This window comes from Aythya marila (assembly GCF_965140915.1).
Source record: "Aythya marila genome assembly, chromosome: 3".
Classification (NCBI taxonomy): Eukaryota; Metazoa; Chordata; class Aves; order Anseriformes; family Anatidae; genus Aythya; species Aythya marila.
The window spans coordinates 3,910,732-3,928,354 of record NC_139044.1 but is presented as its reverse complement, the minus strand read 5'-3'; the positions used below and the strand labels follow the sequence as shown (position 1 = coordinate 3,928,354).

At 45.3% G+C, this 17,623-nt stretch overlaps 1 protein-coding gene across 3 annotated transcripts in view; it reads left to right on the top strand.

The window, feature by feature from the left end:
* PLCB1 (phospholipase C beta 1) overlaps positions 1-17,623 on the top strand; it is a 373,718-nt gene that overhangs the window by 93,538 nt on the left and 262,557 nt on the right. For all 3 annotated transcript variants that reach the window (XM_082757582.1, XM_082757583.1, XM_082757584.1), the window contains exon 3: positions 3,004-3,072. In XM_082757582.1, the coding sequence (XP_082613708.1) occupies positions 3,004-3,072 (69 nt within the window). The remainder of the gene's footprint in view (positions 1-3,003; positions 3,073-17,623) is intronic.

Here is a 17,623-nt window from a genome sequence, read left to right as displayed (position 1 = left end):
TGTCAGATATCTGATGGTGGCTTCCTCAAAAATTAAATGCTCTTGTCAAATAGAAACATAAATAAATATATGGGTCGGATTATAAAACCTGCTCAGAGAGGTAACCCAACAGAGAGCAACCAGAACAGCGAGGCCAGAAGATGGATGTTCTTCCAGACGTGTGCTATTGCATTTGGCAGGGTCTGCCTACGTGTGTGCAAGGGGAGATCTAGTTACACTTTTCACTTTTGTAACTGAGCAAATGATTTTTTTTTTTTATTTATTTTTTTAAGAGCTAAAAGCCCAGATCAATCCAACAAAAAAAAAGCAAAAAAAAAAAAAAAGCATTTGCAGTTCATTCTGCATGGTTCACCATCATGGTTTAAGATGCATTTTTTTTGACATATTTCACTTATCTTAGTGCTTACTGCTAAAAATCATGGTGTTTGCCAGTCCTTTCAGTCTGCAAAATCTTACTTTCATGCCACGCCATGCATGTGCCCATAGCTTCTGTAGGGCACTTCGTTGTGGGCTGCAGACTGCTGTGGGGCACGAGTATTATTTGTTGTGATGAATACAAGCCCTGGCCTTTCACCCCAGAGGCCGTGCTGCTGTCTGTGGCAGCCAGGCGACGTGTGTTCGCTCTCGTGGAGCTCACGGGCCGTAACGCTGAAGTGTTGTCGCCTCCGCGCTCCCTCCCGCGGCATGGTTACTGTGTGGTCTCTGGGCTTGCATCGTGTCTCTGCCCTGTCTTGGTTTTCCCTTGCTTTTTATGCTCACAGAATAATCTGGCTCTTGTCCCTGTTTGTTTTTCTTTTTTATTTTTTTTTCTTTCCAATTCCTTGCCTGTTGTGCAGTGTCCTCTGCTCCTCCTCCCCGTAATTATGTCGGAGCTCAGTTTCCTGCTTCAGTCCTTGCCCTGAGTGAGACAAACCTGAGTGCAGCCCTGCCTCATGCCATCATTTTCCATTCTGCCAGTATCCGAATGGCCTTCTGTATCCACCTATCTACAGATTATAGCCTTTCCTCCTGCAGTTGTTTCCCTGACCAGTGAGGATTACCCAGACCTTTGTGCATTCGGGCCTTTTCTGCACTCAGAGGATTGAGTTTTGCCCTAATCTCCTTGTGTCTGTTGTGCTGCTGTCAGGTGGAAGGATGATGGATTGAGAAGAGTTTAGATCTGGAAGTAAGAGCAGCTTCTGGGTGTAAAAATTGGGTTCACAAAGCATGAGATGCTCCTGAGCTGCATCAGGGAGAGCTGTAGAGATGCTTTTTGGATGCCAAGTCAGCCGTGAATGCGAGGGGCTGCAGAGCTCTCGGAGGAGTACTTGTATATGCACGCCTTGTGTATTGGTGTATTTCCAGTCATTTCCTAAGGAGGTTTATAGAATATTCCCTTTTATAGCCCTGCCTAGACTTCTTCCTAACCCCTGAAAGTTTTCACCACCTTTTCCTGTTTCTGGCAAGTATGATCAAAAAATAAAGATGACAGAAGTCCAACTTTCCCCTAAACAGGTTAGATAAAAAGGAGGAAAAAACGGTCATGCAAGTTCATCTGGTACTATACAGGAGAGAATTGGGATTGATATGAGGGCTGGAGGGGGATGTTGTGAACCTAAGGTCGTGTGTGGGAAGCTCACGTCTTATTAGACAGCAAAAGTCTGCAAGAGCTTTGCAGCAATGGGTCCCATAAAATGAAAAATAAATAAGGCTGCAAAGTTATCCATGGCAAAACAATATGTCCATGAGAAAATCTTTTTTCCTTCCACTGGAATTAAACAATGAAGTGTCTTTATGCTGCACAGAAGATACCCCATTCTCTGCACAGCGTTTGCAGGAACTGCTGGAAGGCTGAAATGCTCTGAGCTGGTGCAGCTCTAATTGCAGTGTGGTCACATTCCTGCTGAAGTACTTTTAAACTATATTTAGTACGTAATTGAGCCATGCTAGCACGGGCTATTAGTCCAACTACTGTAGTTAGTGTAAATGAGGCAGACAGTATTAAGACGTGCTTGAAGATTGTCAAGTAATGCCAGGTCAGATGAGATGGCCTGGCTGTGTCTTGCAAAACGGTTCGCATCGCTTGGGGGAGAAGCTGGGTGCCGTTAGGTGGTTATGTGCTGTGTGTGCCGGCGAGGGAACCGCACCCTGACGGTCTGCAGCCCCCTTCCTCCTCCCAGACTGGCCGTGCCCACAGAGGTCGAGGCACCGAAGCGAGAACCAACACAGCAGCATCAGCAAACGAATGCTGTGTTGCAGGATGAGACTGGGGAGGTGACGTTGGTAGGAGATCAGAGCACCACACCTTTGGAGAGGGCTGGATGCTTCCCCCCAGTCCTGGGAGAGCACCACTGAGAGCACCCAGGAGACAGGAGTTTGCCGATGGGACCCATGGGTAGGGGAGGACAGGAGCTTGCCCAACAGGGCTGTCATCACGTGCCGGTTTTGTTCCAAAAACATGTGTTTGTTGTATCACCGAGAGCTGGGGAGCAGCGTGTGAATGGCGAAATGCTTGTCAAAGGTACAGGGTTTTCAGTAAGCACTGCAAAGTTCCTGGGACACGTTGGCATTGTGTTTGTAACACTGTGGGAGTTTTACGTGGGCTTTTCAAAACCTTCTGACCATGATAAAGTAGGTTTTCTATCACAGAGACAGGATTTTCTGTTTAGTGACACCTTTTTCTCACTGTAGCATCACAAAGCATAAATTGTATTAAAATGAAGGGAAAAAAAAAGCACGGCAGCTGGTATTTAGTGATCCGGGAAATAAACTTGACTAATGCAGCTTCAGTATATTCTCTGTATCAGGAGACATGCACATTTTGAAGGAAACTAAGTTGTGTGTCTGAGGCATAGTGTTGCTTTTAGAATAGGTTAAGCACGATGCAGCATGCTTCAAAACTGCCCTCAGTTTGGACAGGAGTCACTGCAAACGGGTGAACCCCTGTCAGCTCCGAGATGTGTGTAGACAGCAAAAGTTTTTGACTGATGTCTTAATTACCTTTGTTGTAATTTTTCCTTCTAGGAGACGGAGCTGCTAGATATCAGCCTCGTCAAAGATGCCAGATGTGGAAAACATGCCAGAGCCCCCAAGGTAGGCGGTTTTGCTGTATGCTTACCTGTTGCGTCGACTACCTAAGAAAATAGAATGGGAACTCCATGCAAGAATTTATTTCATTAAGTGTTTCCGTTGCTAATAAGAAACATTTTGTCTTTGCTTCATTTATCACAGTTTCTGATAAGAAGCGTTGTGATAGTTGAGTAGTGTCACTGATTCCTTATGTAAAAACTGCTGAGGGAAGCTCTGCTGACAGTGAATGAACAAAACCCTGGTTTATCTGGAGCTACAGTTAAATTTGCTCAAGTTCCTGGCTTCCCTGATGGCCAGGAGCTGGTGGCTGTTGAGCTCCATGTTGCATGTCATCTTGCTCGTTTTCCTTTTTCAGTGCCTCTTGAGGCCAGAAGGATTTTTTTTTTTTTTCATATTTATTTTTAAACTGTTGTAGAGAGGTCAGGATATCAGCTCCCCTAGGTCGTCTCTGATATATTGCGTACTCCTTTGCTGTCTTTAAAGACAGGAGGTTGTAGATATATGTACTCTGTGGTGGTTTTGTTTGGACAGCAACCACACATCAGAGAGGAAAAAAACCCAACCAAACAAACCGACAACGGAGCGCACAGCTCTGGAAGAAGAAGTGCTCTGGGGGGCATCCCAGGAATGATAGGAGAAAAAGAAACCCTTACAGTGTCCTGAAAGCATGGCCTTGTTGCTGCGTAGCTGCTGCCGAGCCTGGGAGAATGAAGCAGCCTGGAGAAATGCGTCTCCTGCCCTCATCCCAGGGGGAAATGGGCAGTTTTGGAGCCTGCAGCCTCACCGAGCCTCCTGCTGCGCTCCTCGCACCCAGCCCTGGGCCAGGGCACTGCCCGGGGGGCTGCTCAGCGCCTGGGGGTAGAAAAGGTGGTTTCTCTGTGCCAGAACATAACTGTAGTTATCTCTGAACAGACTATTCAAATTTGGTTTTCAGAGCTTTCATGTAATGTTGGCAGCGTTTTAAAGGCTGAGTTATAATTGAAATGCAGCAGAAGTACTTTATGACATCCACATTAATACCAAATGAGTTCACCATGATTAATGGTTCTATGATGAATAGCAATAAAGTATTAACAATGGCTAGAACATTATTTTAAAATGCTACCCGCTTTACAGAGGACATTCATGTTCTTCTAACAAAATGTTTTTAGCTAAAATTTATGCATAGCTATTGCCTTGGTGACTTTTATTTATTAGGTTACATAAAGGCTGTTTTGTTACCACACGTTATGGATTTGACAGCAGCGGCATTAAATGAAGGGTATGAGAAAATCCTGACTTTTAGGGGGGTGAAATGCACCACCTGTGTGAATAGGTTTGCTTTTTGTCATGGGTTTGTGTGTGGGCAGAATGGGAACAGCACCTGGGTTGGCTGTTGATAGGATTTTGCAAGTGGCGTGAAGCAAAATGCTCGTTTTGGGGCCAGTCGTGTCTGTTGTGCTTTGATCTGCGCTGTGGGGCTGAGCAAAGGAGTGCTGCCTGCAGGTGAGCGAGTGTTACAGGAGCCCTGGTTGTCCACGGAAAACACAAAACTCGTATAGCAGCAGGAAGGCTTGGCTCTAAGTCAAGCAGTAGCAGCTTGTTGATTGTGTGGAGGTTTCTAGTAAAAACCCTGGTCTATGGGCTTCAGAGAGCAGTGCCACATCTGGGTGACACTCGCCAGAGTTCCCAGGTTTTAGATGCCCTTTTCCACAGCTGGACTTTCAGATGGATCCACCCCAGCACTCAGGTGAGCATAAATAATGAACGCTGTTTTGGGATGGTTCCCGCATAGGAAAGCAAGCTGCCTTCGTGTAGCACGCGGAGAGGTCGTTCACAACCTGCTCGACGTATGGCAAACGCAGTGCACCCGATGGTTGTACTGTGATGGTGAATCGGAGCTGTGCCAGTGGGGTGGCTCTGTTGTGCTCTGCAGGTACCCACTGAGCATCTTGCCCTATAATACGGCCTCCAGTCTAAGCTGCAGAGCAGGAACAGAGTTTAGCAGCCTCAGAAACAACTACTCCCCCCCGCTGTGGTACCACTTGCACGTTTCTTAGCTGTCCCAGAAGGTCATCTCTTGTGGGCTGGTGGGATCATCACGGACTTGGGCATTTGCTTCTTGTATTTGCCTTGCCAGATGGAAAGGACGGCGTGCTGTAGTGCGTTGGCACAGCTTTCACTGGAAAACAAGAGCTTTAGGTGATTTATCTCCTGATTCCCCTGCCAATCCCCCATCCCTGTAGTATTAGACAATTTTATACTGTGTTAGGGGACTTCTGCCAGTTTGTGCAAATCTTTTTAATCTATTTTGAGAATTGTAAGAGGGAGTGTATTTCATCTGTGGGTTGTCACTAAAAACTTGAGAAGTTAATGGGAATCTTTCAACCTCATTTAGTGTATTTCTGATGTAGTGCTACCTTTTGATAGAAATAAGTGTCATCTTCAATAATCCTTGGCTCTTCTATTCAGCATTATATAAAAATGCAATTCATTTTTATTTTCATAGGAAACTAAATTTCAGTGTGGTTAAGAACACCCACAGCAAGCTACCCAAACGTGTTAGGTGTGCTGCTAAGGGAGACCACCAGCAAGGAGTGATTTTGGAGGTCTATTAGCAGCCCTTGTTACCAGAAAAACCCCACAAACTTTCCTCCCCTCCACCATCTGGAATACACACTTTTTTCCCGTAAGCTGCCATATTAACCAGCAGGAACATTTCTTTGGTTAGCTTAATTAATCTGCCACGCTCTTGGTCTTTTTGATGGCTGGAAACAGAGTCTGTTCCCAGGCTGCATTCAGTGTACCTTCTGTACAACTGTTGGCATTCGTAATTTCTGAAAAACAGAAATACAAAGGGGTTTTCAGCTAGCTTCTCCTTCAGCCTTGTTGGTTGGCATTTGCTTTTCACAATATTTTTCCATAAATCAAGACGCACATATTTTGTGATTGTTCTTGTGTTTTTGTTGTTGCATCTTCTAGGCACTATTGTAAGAAGAAAAAAAATAATGATTTTTCATTCTGGAGGAGTTTTCATCAATGAAGGGTAAACAGCCAAATGCCTTATTCTTATTTAGGAAGCATTGTACTCTTTCTCTTTTATCCTATTTTTATCCTATTTTACTACGTCCCTAAATAGCAGTAGTTGCCCAGGGGGGCTGGCTGAAAGCAGTTAGAGTAGGGCAGCACTAGATGACAGTCCTGAAGCCAAGGCCATAATGCTAGGAGCTGGCGGTAATGATGGTCTGCGCTGTCCCACCTCAGCTCCTCTGGCTGTACAGCGGATTTGTGCTCATCTTTTTAGGGTACTCAAAGCTTGCGTGCATCCGGGCAGTGTCCTCTACTTACAAAAACCAACCAACGACAGAAAAGCACCCAATGCTGGGAAGCTGAGACAAATTCGGGTGGCTTCAGCAAGCCCCCATCCTACCTCAGATGCCCAGCCAAAGGAATTGGTAGATGTAGAGAGTTAGGTAGCAGTTAGACCCTGTGAGTCTCGGGGAGGGAGTCGGGATGGCTTTACAGCAAAGTATGTAGGGCATGAAGATTAAAGGTTGTGCTTGGAAATAAACCTGTTTGTCTTTCCTAGGATCCCTGCTAATAATATAGAAGGGAGATCTTCCGTAGGTACCTAAGCATGCAACAGGTGGGGGATAAGATTGTTCTCCATCCCCAAATCAATAATTTGTGTATTGAAATGACCCCGTGTTACCCAGAAGTTTCAGCATTGCCTTCTTTTTCCACGTTTTGTCAAGTGTGAGGCCTTCTGCCTTCGGCTGCTATTTTCAGAAGTGATAACAGAGTTTTCCATCTCGTCGCAATATCCATGCAAGGACTTATTCTCTGGAAAAAGGGCAAATCTCCAGCAGTACAGAGCGCTGCTGCGGATCTCTAAATGAGAAGATAAATGGAAGTAATGTTCTGAGGAGAACAAGAAAAGACTCGCTAATTGTGTATGTTAGAAGAAGAGCCTGAATTCAAAATACAATGAAATTTATAAAGAAGTGAGGGAATTGTACGATGATTATCAGGACTTTGCCTTTTTAGTAAGCATTAGAATCATTTAGGAGGGGAAGAAGGGAAATTTTGAGAACAGGAGATTAATATGCAGTTCATTTCTTCCTTCGGCAGACGTGCTGGCGTGTGCCTGCCGCGAGCTGGCAGCGCCCCGTGCCTTTCCTCCCCGCGTTCAGGTGGCCAGAGCTGCGGCTGGCCTCACAGGGGCACAGCACCAGGGTGCTCGGGGCTCACGGCGTTGGTATTTGCACATGCTGAAGGCATGTGGAAGCCATTAGTTGCGATGAAGCAATTGTTTGTTTCCTCTTTTTCACGCGTTACCTGGTAGCACCCTCTCAAGCCTTGTTTTGGCGTGCAGGCTAATGAAGCCCAGCGCTTCCCCTCGTAAAGTCCAGTGAAGTGGTCTGCAGAATAAAATAACACACTGAGCGCTGCAGAGAAATGTGGTTTTGTACAAAGCGACATAGAAATAGCCCTGAGCATCCACACACCTTCTGAGAGGTGTGGAAGGGCCACTCAGGAGAATGTCCCTAGTCTTACCATGGCAAAGTACCCTCCTGCAGCATGAAGGACCGGGGAAAGGTTAGGTGGTACAAACCGTGCTGCTCCAGCATGCTCACAGGACTAAGAAACTCACCCTTCTTACCATCTCGTATTTACTTTAGCCAATAACAGTTTCTATGGAAACTAAAATTGTAATGCAACTGTATAAGTGTTTTTAGCAGCAAGAAGAAATATCAGGGTAAGTTGGCAGGAATAAGGAAATAACCCCATGGCAAATGTTCGCATTTAAAACTTTTGATGCGTTTCATCAGTATGTTTTCCCTCAGAGAGATCATAAATCATTCAGCAGGAGATGAGTTTCTTTAAATGACATATGCTCTGGAACCTGCAGGAGAGGAAGTTGTGAATGATGGGATCACTTCTCTGCCAAAATGTTTACAGCGTGTCGTCCCCACTTCCAGAAACGCTCTCAGCTCCCCTGCCCCAAATGTTCTCACTTAATGGAGAAAGCTCTGCAGAGGAAAACGATTGAGTTTTCTTAAGATCAGAAGTTTACCAAGGCCTCAGCTACTACGGTATTGTCACCAGCCTCTGCACTTGGTGGGTTTTCCTGAAATCCTCAGCTAGAGTGCGACGGCTTCAGGATTATCTCATCTTTCATTTAAAAATGCACCGCCGAGAGGTAGCTGCTCGTAACCTGTTTGCAGAGGAAAAGAGAAAATCCCTCAGATAGATGGGCTCAAATGACAAGGAAAACCGACAGAAAAATGTCTAAGTAATGATGCAACAGAAAATCCGATGATTCTCAGGGAAATCAGGGCTTTATTTGAATTCTTGGAGCTATCAGCACTGCTGCCTTGCTGTGTCTACCTCTGCGGCCATGACCCTGAGTGAGAAGCGGGAAGGTTTTACTGGCTTCTGGGTAGAATTTATGCAGGTGACCAGAAAGTAAGCTGCTGCCTGCTCTGTTGCTAATGGTCTCGTATACGTTTCTCATCTTTTGAGCTTACTGCCTGAATATGCAAACGTGAGAGGAGGACTCTTGAACTCACTCAAAGCACACGTATGCAAATAAATAAATTGCAGATGCAAATAAAGTAAACCACAGGTAACACGAGATTGATTTACATCGGAATAAAGCTCTAACTCATAATTTCGGAGTCCGATGACAAGAGCCTGTCAAAGTAAACCTAAGTCGGTTGATTTCCTTATGGTATCTAACTTACATTTTTGCTGGCAGTCCGTTAATCTTATGGTCAGGTTTTTTGGTCTTCCCTTACCAGCAGAACAGAAGAGGTTTCTGTCTTTCTGATCACATTTGAAAGCTGTGTATTTATTCGTTTCTTTATCATAAAGTCTGAGCTGGGGCGATTCCGTCATGTTTAATAACCTGCTTAGGCTGCATGTGGGATCAGACTGCAAATGGCAGACAGTTGCGGGTTGCTTTCTTATTTTTTTCTCTTTTTTTTTTTTTTTCCATTTTCAATGTTGGCCACTCAGTGAACTCCCCGGAGAAGGCTGCTGCTGCCTGCGTGGAGTGCAGGACCGCAGGGGCGAGCAGCAGGCCTGGCCTTGGCAGCACACGCTTTCTGTCGCTTTCTGTCGCTGTCTCAAATGCTGGTATTGCTGTTATTTTTATCCACTGATAAATGCGTGTCACTTTTCCTTCAATAACCTTGGTATTAAATTAGAAACTCTAATGTAAATTATGCCTAAGCCATGTTCTATTTCTGCCAAAAATAAATAAAACTGGAATATGCACGCAGCTCACCCGCTTCCCACTCACCTTAGGTGTAGCAATGACATCTCAGGCATTCACCCCTCTTTCCCCTTCCCCGTTTTTGTTCCTCTACATCACTGTTTTTTTCGTAATGAAGAGTAAATTACATGATCGTTTGCTCTAGGTTGAGTTTTATGAAGGAAAGGTAAGGTGGATTTTTGCAGGGGCTATTTGCACAGCGTTCACGTGGTCCCAGCAGCAAGATGGGGAAATGGAAGCAGCAGCAATGTTGCAGAGTGCAGGAGCTGCGAGAGCATCCTGTCTCAACCAGCTCCCTTCTCTGCCCCTTCCTGCAGCTCTGCATCCACTCTCCTGCTGGCAGCTGGCATCTTTCCTCCTTCCACATCTCCCCCACCGGTGCAGGCTTCCTCTTCAGGGAGCGTCTCACTGCTGCCCATGGCCAGGTCCCGCTGCTTATTCGGGAAAAGAAAACAAATCTCCCTATTACAGAGATGCTCCCAAAATTTGTTTTTGAAAGTCAACCTCTGGGAAAGAGCCTCTCCAAAAACGAGGCTGTCAGTTCTGCTGTCCAGGGAGTGTGGACAGGAGGTCCTCACTTCTCCATCACCTGGAAAAAGGTCACGGTTCGACCCATCCTCACGCTATGCTGGAAGCAGAGCCAAGCTTCCTGAAAGCACACAGGAAGCTCGGGGCACTCGGCAGCAGCACAGTAGCTGCTTTCTTTACGCCTCGTTGGGTTGCAAGGCATGTCTTGAGCACGGTGGCTGCTCAGTGGAGTGGATGGGCACCAGCGGGCTGCACCTGCGCCCTGAAGCCTGCCGAGATTCCTCCTCTGCCTCCGGGCACTGCTCACTTGGCTGCTCGTGCCTCTGAGCTGATCTGCGTCCCGTTGTGCTGCCGGGATGATCCAGGTGGGTGAGGGTGCTTTTATTTACAACCCTCTGGCCCTTAGGGACCTGGACCTTTCCAGAAGCTTATCACTGGCTGTAAAACGTGGCGCTGCCTGGTAGTTCATCACGTTCACCACTTCCTAACACTCAGGTGTAACAGAAAGCGCAGGCTTCTGTCCAAGACTTTCACTATGAATCATTGCTAAAAAGGTGTCTTTTGTTTTTTTTCCTGCTCGCTGACTGTTTCAGTTAGCTTTCTCTGCTGCTTGGTTTTATGTTTTCTTTTGTTATATGTATAAAGCATTTATTGATTTTATACTTCCATGCCAAAGTACATAGCACAAAGCACATTATGAGAAATTCCGTAGTTTAAAAAGCACAAAGATGTTTTATAAATGTGGTTTTAAAACCTGACATTTAAATTTTAAAAGCTAGAGTAGGACACTGCTCAATTAAATACATGATATTTGAGCTGCTGAGAACACCAGTAAGTGTCAGTAAGCCTGTGCTTTAAATGCTACTGCTGAAGATGCTTTTGAATAAACCTGCATGCTGAGTGCATCTATTTTTTCTTCTTTAGTACGACTTTTTATGTGACTGTGAAGAGAGATTGACAAAGACAGCTTTGTGTGCTCTCAGGCACACGTAATACTCCAAAACTATTTTAAATCCACACATAAACAACTCTTATGAGCTTTGAGACTGCAGCGGTGGGAGATTGGAGTAGCACACCGGAGGGCATGAACTCATCACTTAACTGAGCATGTGCCTCATGCAGATGCAAGGCTCAGTGCTAAGGTAATATTTTCTGTCTCCTGGCTGCAGTAACACAGTAGATCGTGATCACCTCTGTGCTGTTTTGGCTGGAAGGTTTAAATTTGTCTTCTTGCTTTCCCCTACCACGTGCTGGGGCTTGCAGCAACAGAGGTGGCTGCAGCCAGGCTGCCGCTGTGGCATCGAGCAGGGGACATCCAGTCAGAGCTGTCACACACCCACCCACTGCAAGCCATGATAAAGCTCAGTAAAGTCCCACGAAAGGCATTTTTGCAGTGGCTGGCACAATTGAAATATCATTAGGATGATGTACGGTTACTTTGGAGGTGCTTTTAGCAGTGCTAAGGTGTTGCCATTGCCTCGCAACGTTGCCTGGTATCTGTTTGGTATCTTGCACTCCTGTGGGTTCATACCCACACGTGACCTTTTGACTTGCACTAAGATTAAAAAGCCTTGGGAAACAGAACAAAGTCCTGTTTCATGAGTTAGGGTTCCTAAGTGCAGTATTAATACAGAAAACAATAAATAAAATCTTGCTTTCTATAAGGACAAAAAATGCTTCATTTAACTTCTGTCATGAGTTGCTCATATGGGAAAGGATTCCAGAATTTTTCACTGGAAAATGTAAGGGTGCTAAATAACTGAGTCATACCACTCTTTTCTTCTGAGCGATATCTACATCTAGAAATATTTCATAAATATTAAAGTACGTATGTTAGCAGATGCGGAGCTCTGTGGCCAGTGAGAGATTTGGTGGCAGTGCAATACCCTCAAGCTTCAGTGGTGGAACCAACAGACTCAAATGAAAAATGTCAAAGCAGAAACATTTTTCTGCAGTTGTTTAGAGCAAATGATGAAAATTTCCTCATTTTATTGGAAACCAGCTTGGTGAATTTCCATGGCATCTGTACCTCATAAATAGCTGGGAGCTGAGTGGCCGTGTGAGGAGAACTGTGAAGACCTTCTCACAGCTGGCTGTGTGCTGAGGTGGGCGTCAAACCCTGCCTGCAAATCTTTTAGGTGAAGGGCAGGAGCTGAGCAATGTGTCCCCGAGTTTCAGGAGTTGAGTTTTGAGGAGATTCAGAGGAGTCATCAGAGAAGTTTTCTTTGCTACTGAAGTTATTGAAGCTTGCTTCAACTCCATTAGCACACTTTGGCTATTTCAGAGTTCGTTACCTGCCATGTTACATGAGCTCTTTCGTGGTCTCACAGCCAAGCACATCTGGCTGTAAAAATCACACATTCACCTAACATGCTGCGGGTTTGTGATCCGGTGCAGATGTCTAGGAAAAGTAACGGGAGGAAACTTGGCTCTGAGCTAAAGCCTTGATCACAAACTAACTACAGCCCCTGCCACAAATAATTCTGGTTTCATCACCGTGGCATTTCAGTCTCTTGGTTTGTGTCCTAAGGCACCTGGCAGGTGCCTGGCTGCTGCTTGTGGGACACGGGCGTCCCAGGAGACACTCCTGCAGGGGGACGGTTGATTTGCAGAGCCAAAGTGGGATGTAACTACAGGTAAGATAGCTCACATGGAAATTGCTAAGAGCCCACGTGAACTGGAAAATTGGAGACTGTGGCTATTTCCAGTGTGATGATGTCAACATACTCGTATTGAATACATGTCACTGGTTTCCAAATGGTCAAGTAGGAATGAAACTGCTTTCTTCTGCTCTAGTCTGGTGTGGATATGTAAGAAGATGGAGGCAAGCGCGTCTGTATGTGTGTGTATATATATGTGTATATATATATACACACATATTTGATCATTTGTTTTAATGCAGTAGTATTTTTCTTCAAAAAACAAACCACACACACAAAAAAAAAAAAAAGCAACCAACAAGCCCCACACCATTTCTTTTTAAACTATAAATAGGTATATGCTGCCTGCTAAGGCATATGCATACTCCAATATTAATTAAATAAACCCTGGTCATATTTCTGTTGTGATAGCAAAACACCTTATAGCTGTGTCAGCCACAGATCCCCCGTCTCTGGCTTTCTCTGCTCCATCACCTCACAGCCTAATCCTGGTTAAATAAACAAAATTATCAGCTGGTGCTGCCGGGGAGCTGAGGCACTGTTCCACTCCCGGGGTGTTAATGAGCCGTCTGCAGGGAGCTTCCTGCGAAGGGGATGGCACGGTGACACTTGCTGATACGCGGGCACGTGCACACAGGAGCAAAAGGGTTACGTGTGGAGTGCTAAAGGAGGCCAAAGGTTTGCTTACTCATTTTTTAACCACTGGTAACGCACTGGAAAAAAAAGGGCAGCGTAGTCCTGGTACAAATTACCACGTGTTAAGATCGAGCTGCACCTCTCTGTCTTAGTGCACAGGGTTTTTCTGGCTAGCAAGTGCACTGCGGATACATCCTTCCCCAGGAGAAGCGTTTCTATCAGTACAAGGCAGAGCGGGCAGACGTGCTGTAGCCCCTCCTTGGTGTGGCTGATGTGCACTAGAGATGAATATGGACAGAACCGAGGGCTATCTTCTGCATGCGGGTCTTCTTTTGTATGGTTATTAGCCTTGTAATGTCCAGTGTCCTTCCTATACTGTCCTGTGTGCTTGGCTGGTGTCTGTAAATGAGAAAAATCAGGGCTTGGTTCCTCTTGAGAAAGTTAATCTGAGAAATCCCGTGAGTGAACGTGCACGGTGTTTCTGTGGAACAGAAATCATCCTTCGGTGGTGTGAGAAAGTACGTGAATTGCACATTTCCAGAAGTTAGCCATTCTTCCTAGGGTATGTAGAAAAACATCATGTAGATTCAAATTTTGATCAGCCTGAAATTTCAGGGATCTTATGAAAAAATGGAAAATGTACTAGAGAGCTTGGAGATTGCAGTGTGTCCTGGAAAGAAGGAGCACAAAGGGCAGGTTCAACGCTGATCTTCACTGAAGTTCAGCTTTATTTTAAGGAAGTCTTGACTGAATTGCAGAACAAAGCAGAGAAAACCTTTGCATGCAGTTGTAAATGGCAGTAATCAATTAAAATGAAGTTTCGCTCTTTTAAACCATTCCATGTGGCTTACATTTGTGAGCTTCTGAGTTACTTTGTTTAACTTGGGGAATTTGGGTTAAAAAAAAAATCAATTCCCTTACCTTACGAACACATCATCATCCAGTTGTTTGATTTCTGCTGTACTAACAGCAGTCGGTGCTGGGGCTGCGGAGGGGCTGTGCTGGACCACTGGAAAAGGCAAGTTCCCCCCATGGGCTAGCTGGGAGGGCTTTGGGTCTGAATTTCTTCTTTACCTGCAGGAACGTTACATCTAGTCCTGGTTCTAGAATAGCATTCAAAGTTACAGTTTGTCACAACTGGGAAATTGCTGGATTACAAAATCATACGTATATATATATATATATATATATAGGGCAGAGGAAATGAGACCTCTCTGCTGTGTCCAAATATCAAATACAGAAAAAGTGTTACCAGCTCAGGGATTTAATAAGAAGTTTTGTGATAGAAGGATTTGGTAGTTCAGGGGTGCAGTACGGACGGCAGGTCTGGTTGGCAGTGTGTCTAATGCCTTTTTTATTTTTCCCTGTTTGGAAACGTGTCCTGTATTGATAGTGCCATAACTGAAATTGCACAGATTTTGTTGCTGTTGTTGTTGCTCTGAGTTAACCTCCCTCCTCCAAGATTAATGAAACATAGGAAGAAATCTATATGAGGAATTTGTATGCGGTAGCTGGGATGTGTTTTATAAAGAGCTTCACAATGATGTTCGCTAATGATGCGGCAGAAGCAGAGCTGTAATGCCAGGAAGGGTCATAATGCAGCAGGAAAAGGCCATCACGTTGGCCTCAGAAATAACGGTAGCAGGTTGCGTGTTGTTAAGTGTAAAGAAAACCAAACCAAATTCAGGGAACATAAAGCAAAACACCTGGATGGGTACCTGTGGGTTGTGACAAACACAGGAAACTCGTCTGTGTCAGGAGAGCTGATAGCAATGACAAAATGCAGAGAGCCCGATCCTGCCGAGCAGTAATGGGCGATTGCTCCTCAGCCCCATGGCTGCATTAAAAACCATGCTTCTGTCTGCAGGTGAGCAGCAGCACTGCTGGGGTGGGGCTGAGCGGTGCCAGCAGTGAGGGAGATGCCAGCCCTCGGAGCAGCAGGAGCTTCGGGACAGCGCTGGCTTTTGGGGGGACCTAGGCTCCTTCCGTTTCACTGCAGATCAAAACCGAGGCACAGCTGATTGCTGCAGTATGGTTTTAACTAACTCAGTTGCCAAATCAGTTGCCCATTTTGTGCGTTGTGAGAAGGCAAGCTGATTCCTGCTAGCCTCATTAGTCCGGTTTGGTTGTACTTTGCCCCAATAAGCAGAAAGATTTCTTTCTGTGCATCGTCTCAAAGCTGCCCCAGGGATCTACCAGGGCTTCTGCGCCCAGCACTGAGCCTGGAGCTGCAGCCCAGCAGTCTTTCCTCCAGTATTTCTTTCTGTTCACATGCACCTGAGACAACACTGGGGTTTTGTAGGGAAGACAGTAATCTTTTTCTACAAAAATATGTATATCTATTTGTTTTTAATATCAGTAAGCCTTTCTTCATAGCCACAGACTGTTGCTGCTTGGTAATTCTGGAAGCTGTCAGTACGTGAGCGGCAGGAGGAAGGGAGCAGAGGAGCTTGTTTGTGGCTGAGGGTCTGTGTTTTATGGGCCAGCACAGGAACATCATTTTCACAGCTGTTGCAGAGGTTTGGTTTTAACTGAAAGAATGGGCGAGGTTTTATTTTGGAGTTGTCCTTCCATGTTGTCCTTCTGAGTGGCCTGCTGGGCGCTTGGCCGCTCTGGGAGCTGAGGCTGCTGATAGCATAGAAATTCCCACCTGCCTTGTGCTGGGCCCACAGTCAGATTTTGGTCTCGTGGTCTTTGCAGTGATTCTGCTTTTCATCAGTACAAACCCAACACCTTCACTGCAGAGGTGGCAACGTTAGCATTATCCTGGTATGTGGTTATCCTGGTAGAGTGGTTTAAGCTAAAAAAAGTTTTTCCTTCCCCCTGGGTTCTGATGTGCTCAGGCCCTTGCAGGTGATGACTGTTGGCTTTGCTAAAGCTGGGGGCCGTGTCCATGGTTGCGAATTGTCCTAACAGAGACACTGAGCATTGCATCGTGCTTCCCAACGCACTCAAAGTGGAGCCACTTGTGCATATTTAGAAAGAGCTGTTCCTGCTGTCCCTTACTGCAGGAAACACCGAATGTGATTTAGCTCTGTTTTCAGACACCGATATGTTCCTGTCAGTATTTTAGCTGGGGGAGCTAACTTCTTCCGCTGGATTTTCTACATCTTGCTGGAGTTGGGAGAGTTGCAAACATAAGTTATTTAATTTAAGTGTTAGCTATATAATAAAAAAAGAAAATCTGAAAGCTGTGGTCAGCTCTGGTCGTGTTTTTGATGATGCTTGTTTTTTTCCTTTGGTTTATGTCCTCTGATCATAATCGCTTGATATTGCTAATTTAATTTTTGGTACATGACACTTGCAGATTATGTAATTAAAAGAAACTCTTTACTGTTTTTTAGGGATCAGATACTAGCTTGATTAAGAGCATTTAAACACCCATGCATTGGAATGGGACGTACTCTGCTTTCTGCTTTAATTGAAAACTTCGTTGTGCTAATTACAAACGCCAAGGTAAAATTCATCAGGCTGTAAACAAATGTTACCCAATCTCTGTTAGCTTTCTGCCATGTGGTGAAACCCAGTGACTGCCAGGCAGTTTTATGGTCTTTGCAATGATGTTGTTCTTGGAAATATGGAAAGCGGGTGTCCAACGAAGGCTCCTGCAGCTGCTGGTGCTGCCAGGGAGAGGGAAGGTGGTGGTTCTTGTACTATGGGCTGTGCTGCTTTGGGGTAGGAGCCTCGAGCTGCTCTCCAGAGGCCTCTGTCTCTCTGTATTGACTCTAGGAAGTCCCATATCTGCAAGCTGCTTGAATACTCAGAATAATTGTTCAGTTGTTCTCTTCAGTTGTCTTTGCTCCAGCACTCAGCAAGAAGACTGAAGTTGTGCAACTCCACAAAAGCAGGGAAGGCAAACCTGAGCACCTTTCTAACACTGCTATACTGGTTCACTCAGCCTCATTTAAGATTCCCTGTACGTATGTTACCCTCTGTGAGCTCGTTTTATGATGAGAGCCGGCAAGCACAGATACCAAATTGTCTGAGCTGGGATTAGGCGGCTGAACCACACGCATCCCGCTTAGAGGAGATGCCTTGCTCTCCTGCCTGCTCCTAGAGCCTGATTCATCACGGTGCTCAGCGTGTGCTTAGGAGGTCTTGCTGCAGGAAGACCTGTAATGACCGAGTATTTGTTTTGCACGTCCAGGAAAGGTGTGATACCAGAACTGGAGAGCTGGGAGACAAGGCGTCGTTTGAGGAGATTTCTATTTAAGTAGTCCGGAATTAAGATGAGTGATGAGAATGTAAAAGCATTGTCAGAAGCTTCCCCCTGAGCAGTAACTGGGCCTGTTAGTCATGCAGTTTATATCCTGACGGTAAATTCAGAACTGTTTGGAGGATTATTTAGAGTAGAAGAAAAATTGCCTTTTCTTTCTCTTTTGGAGCTGATATACAAGTGTTTGGTATTAAGTTATTTCAGTTGTAGTTAAATCCGAGAGAAACCCTTAGAATTCTAACCTTGCACAGCAAG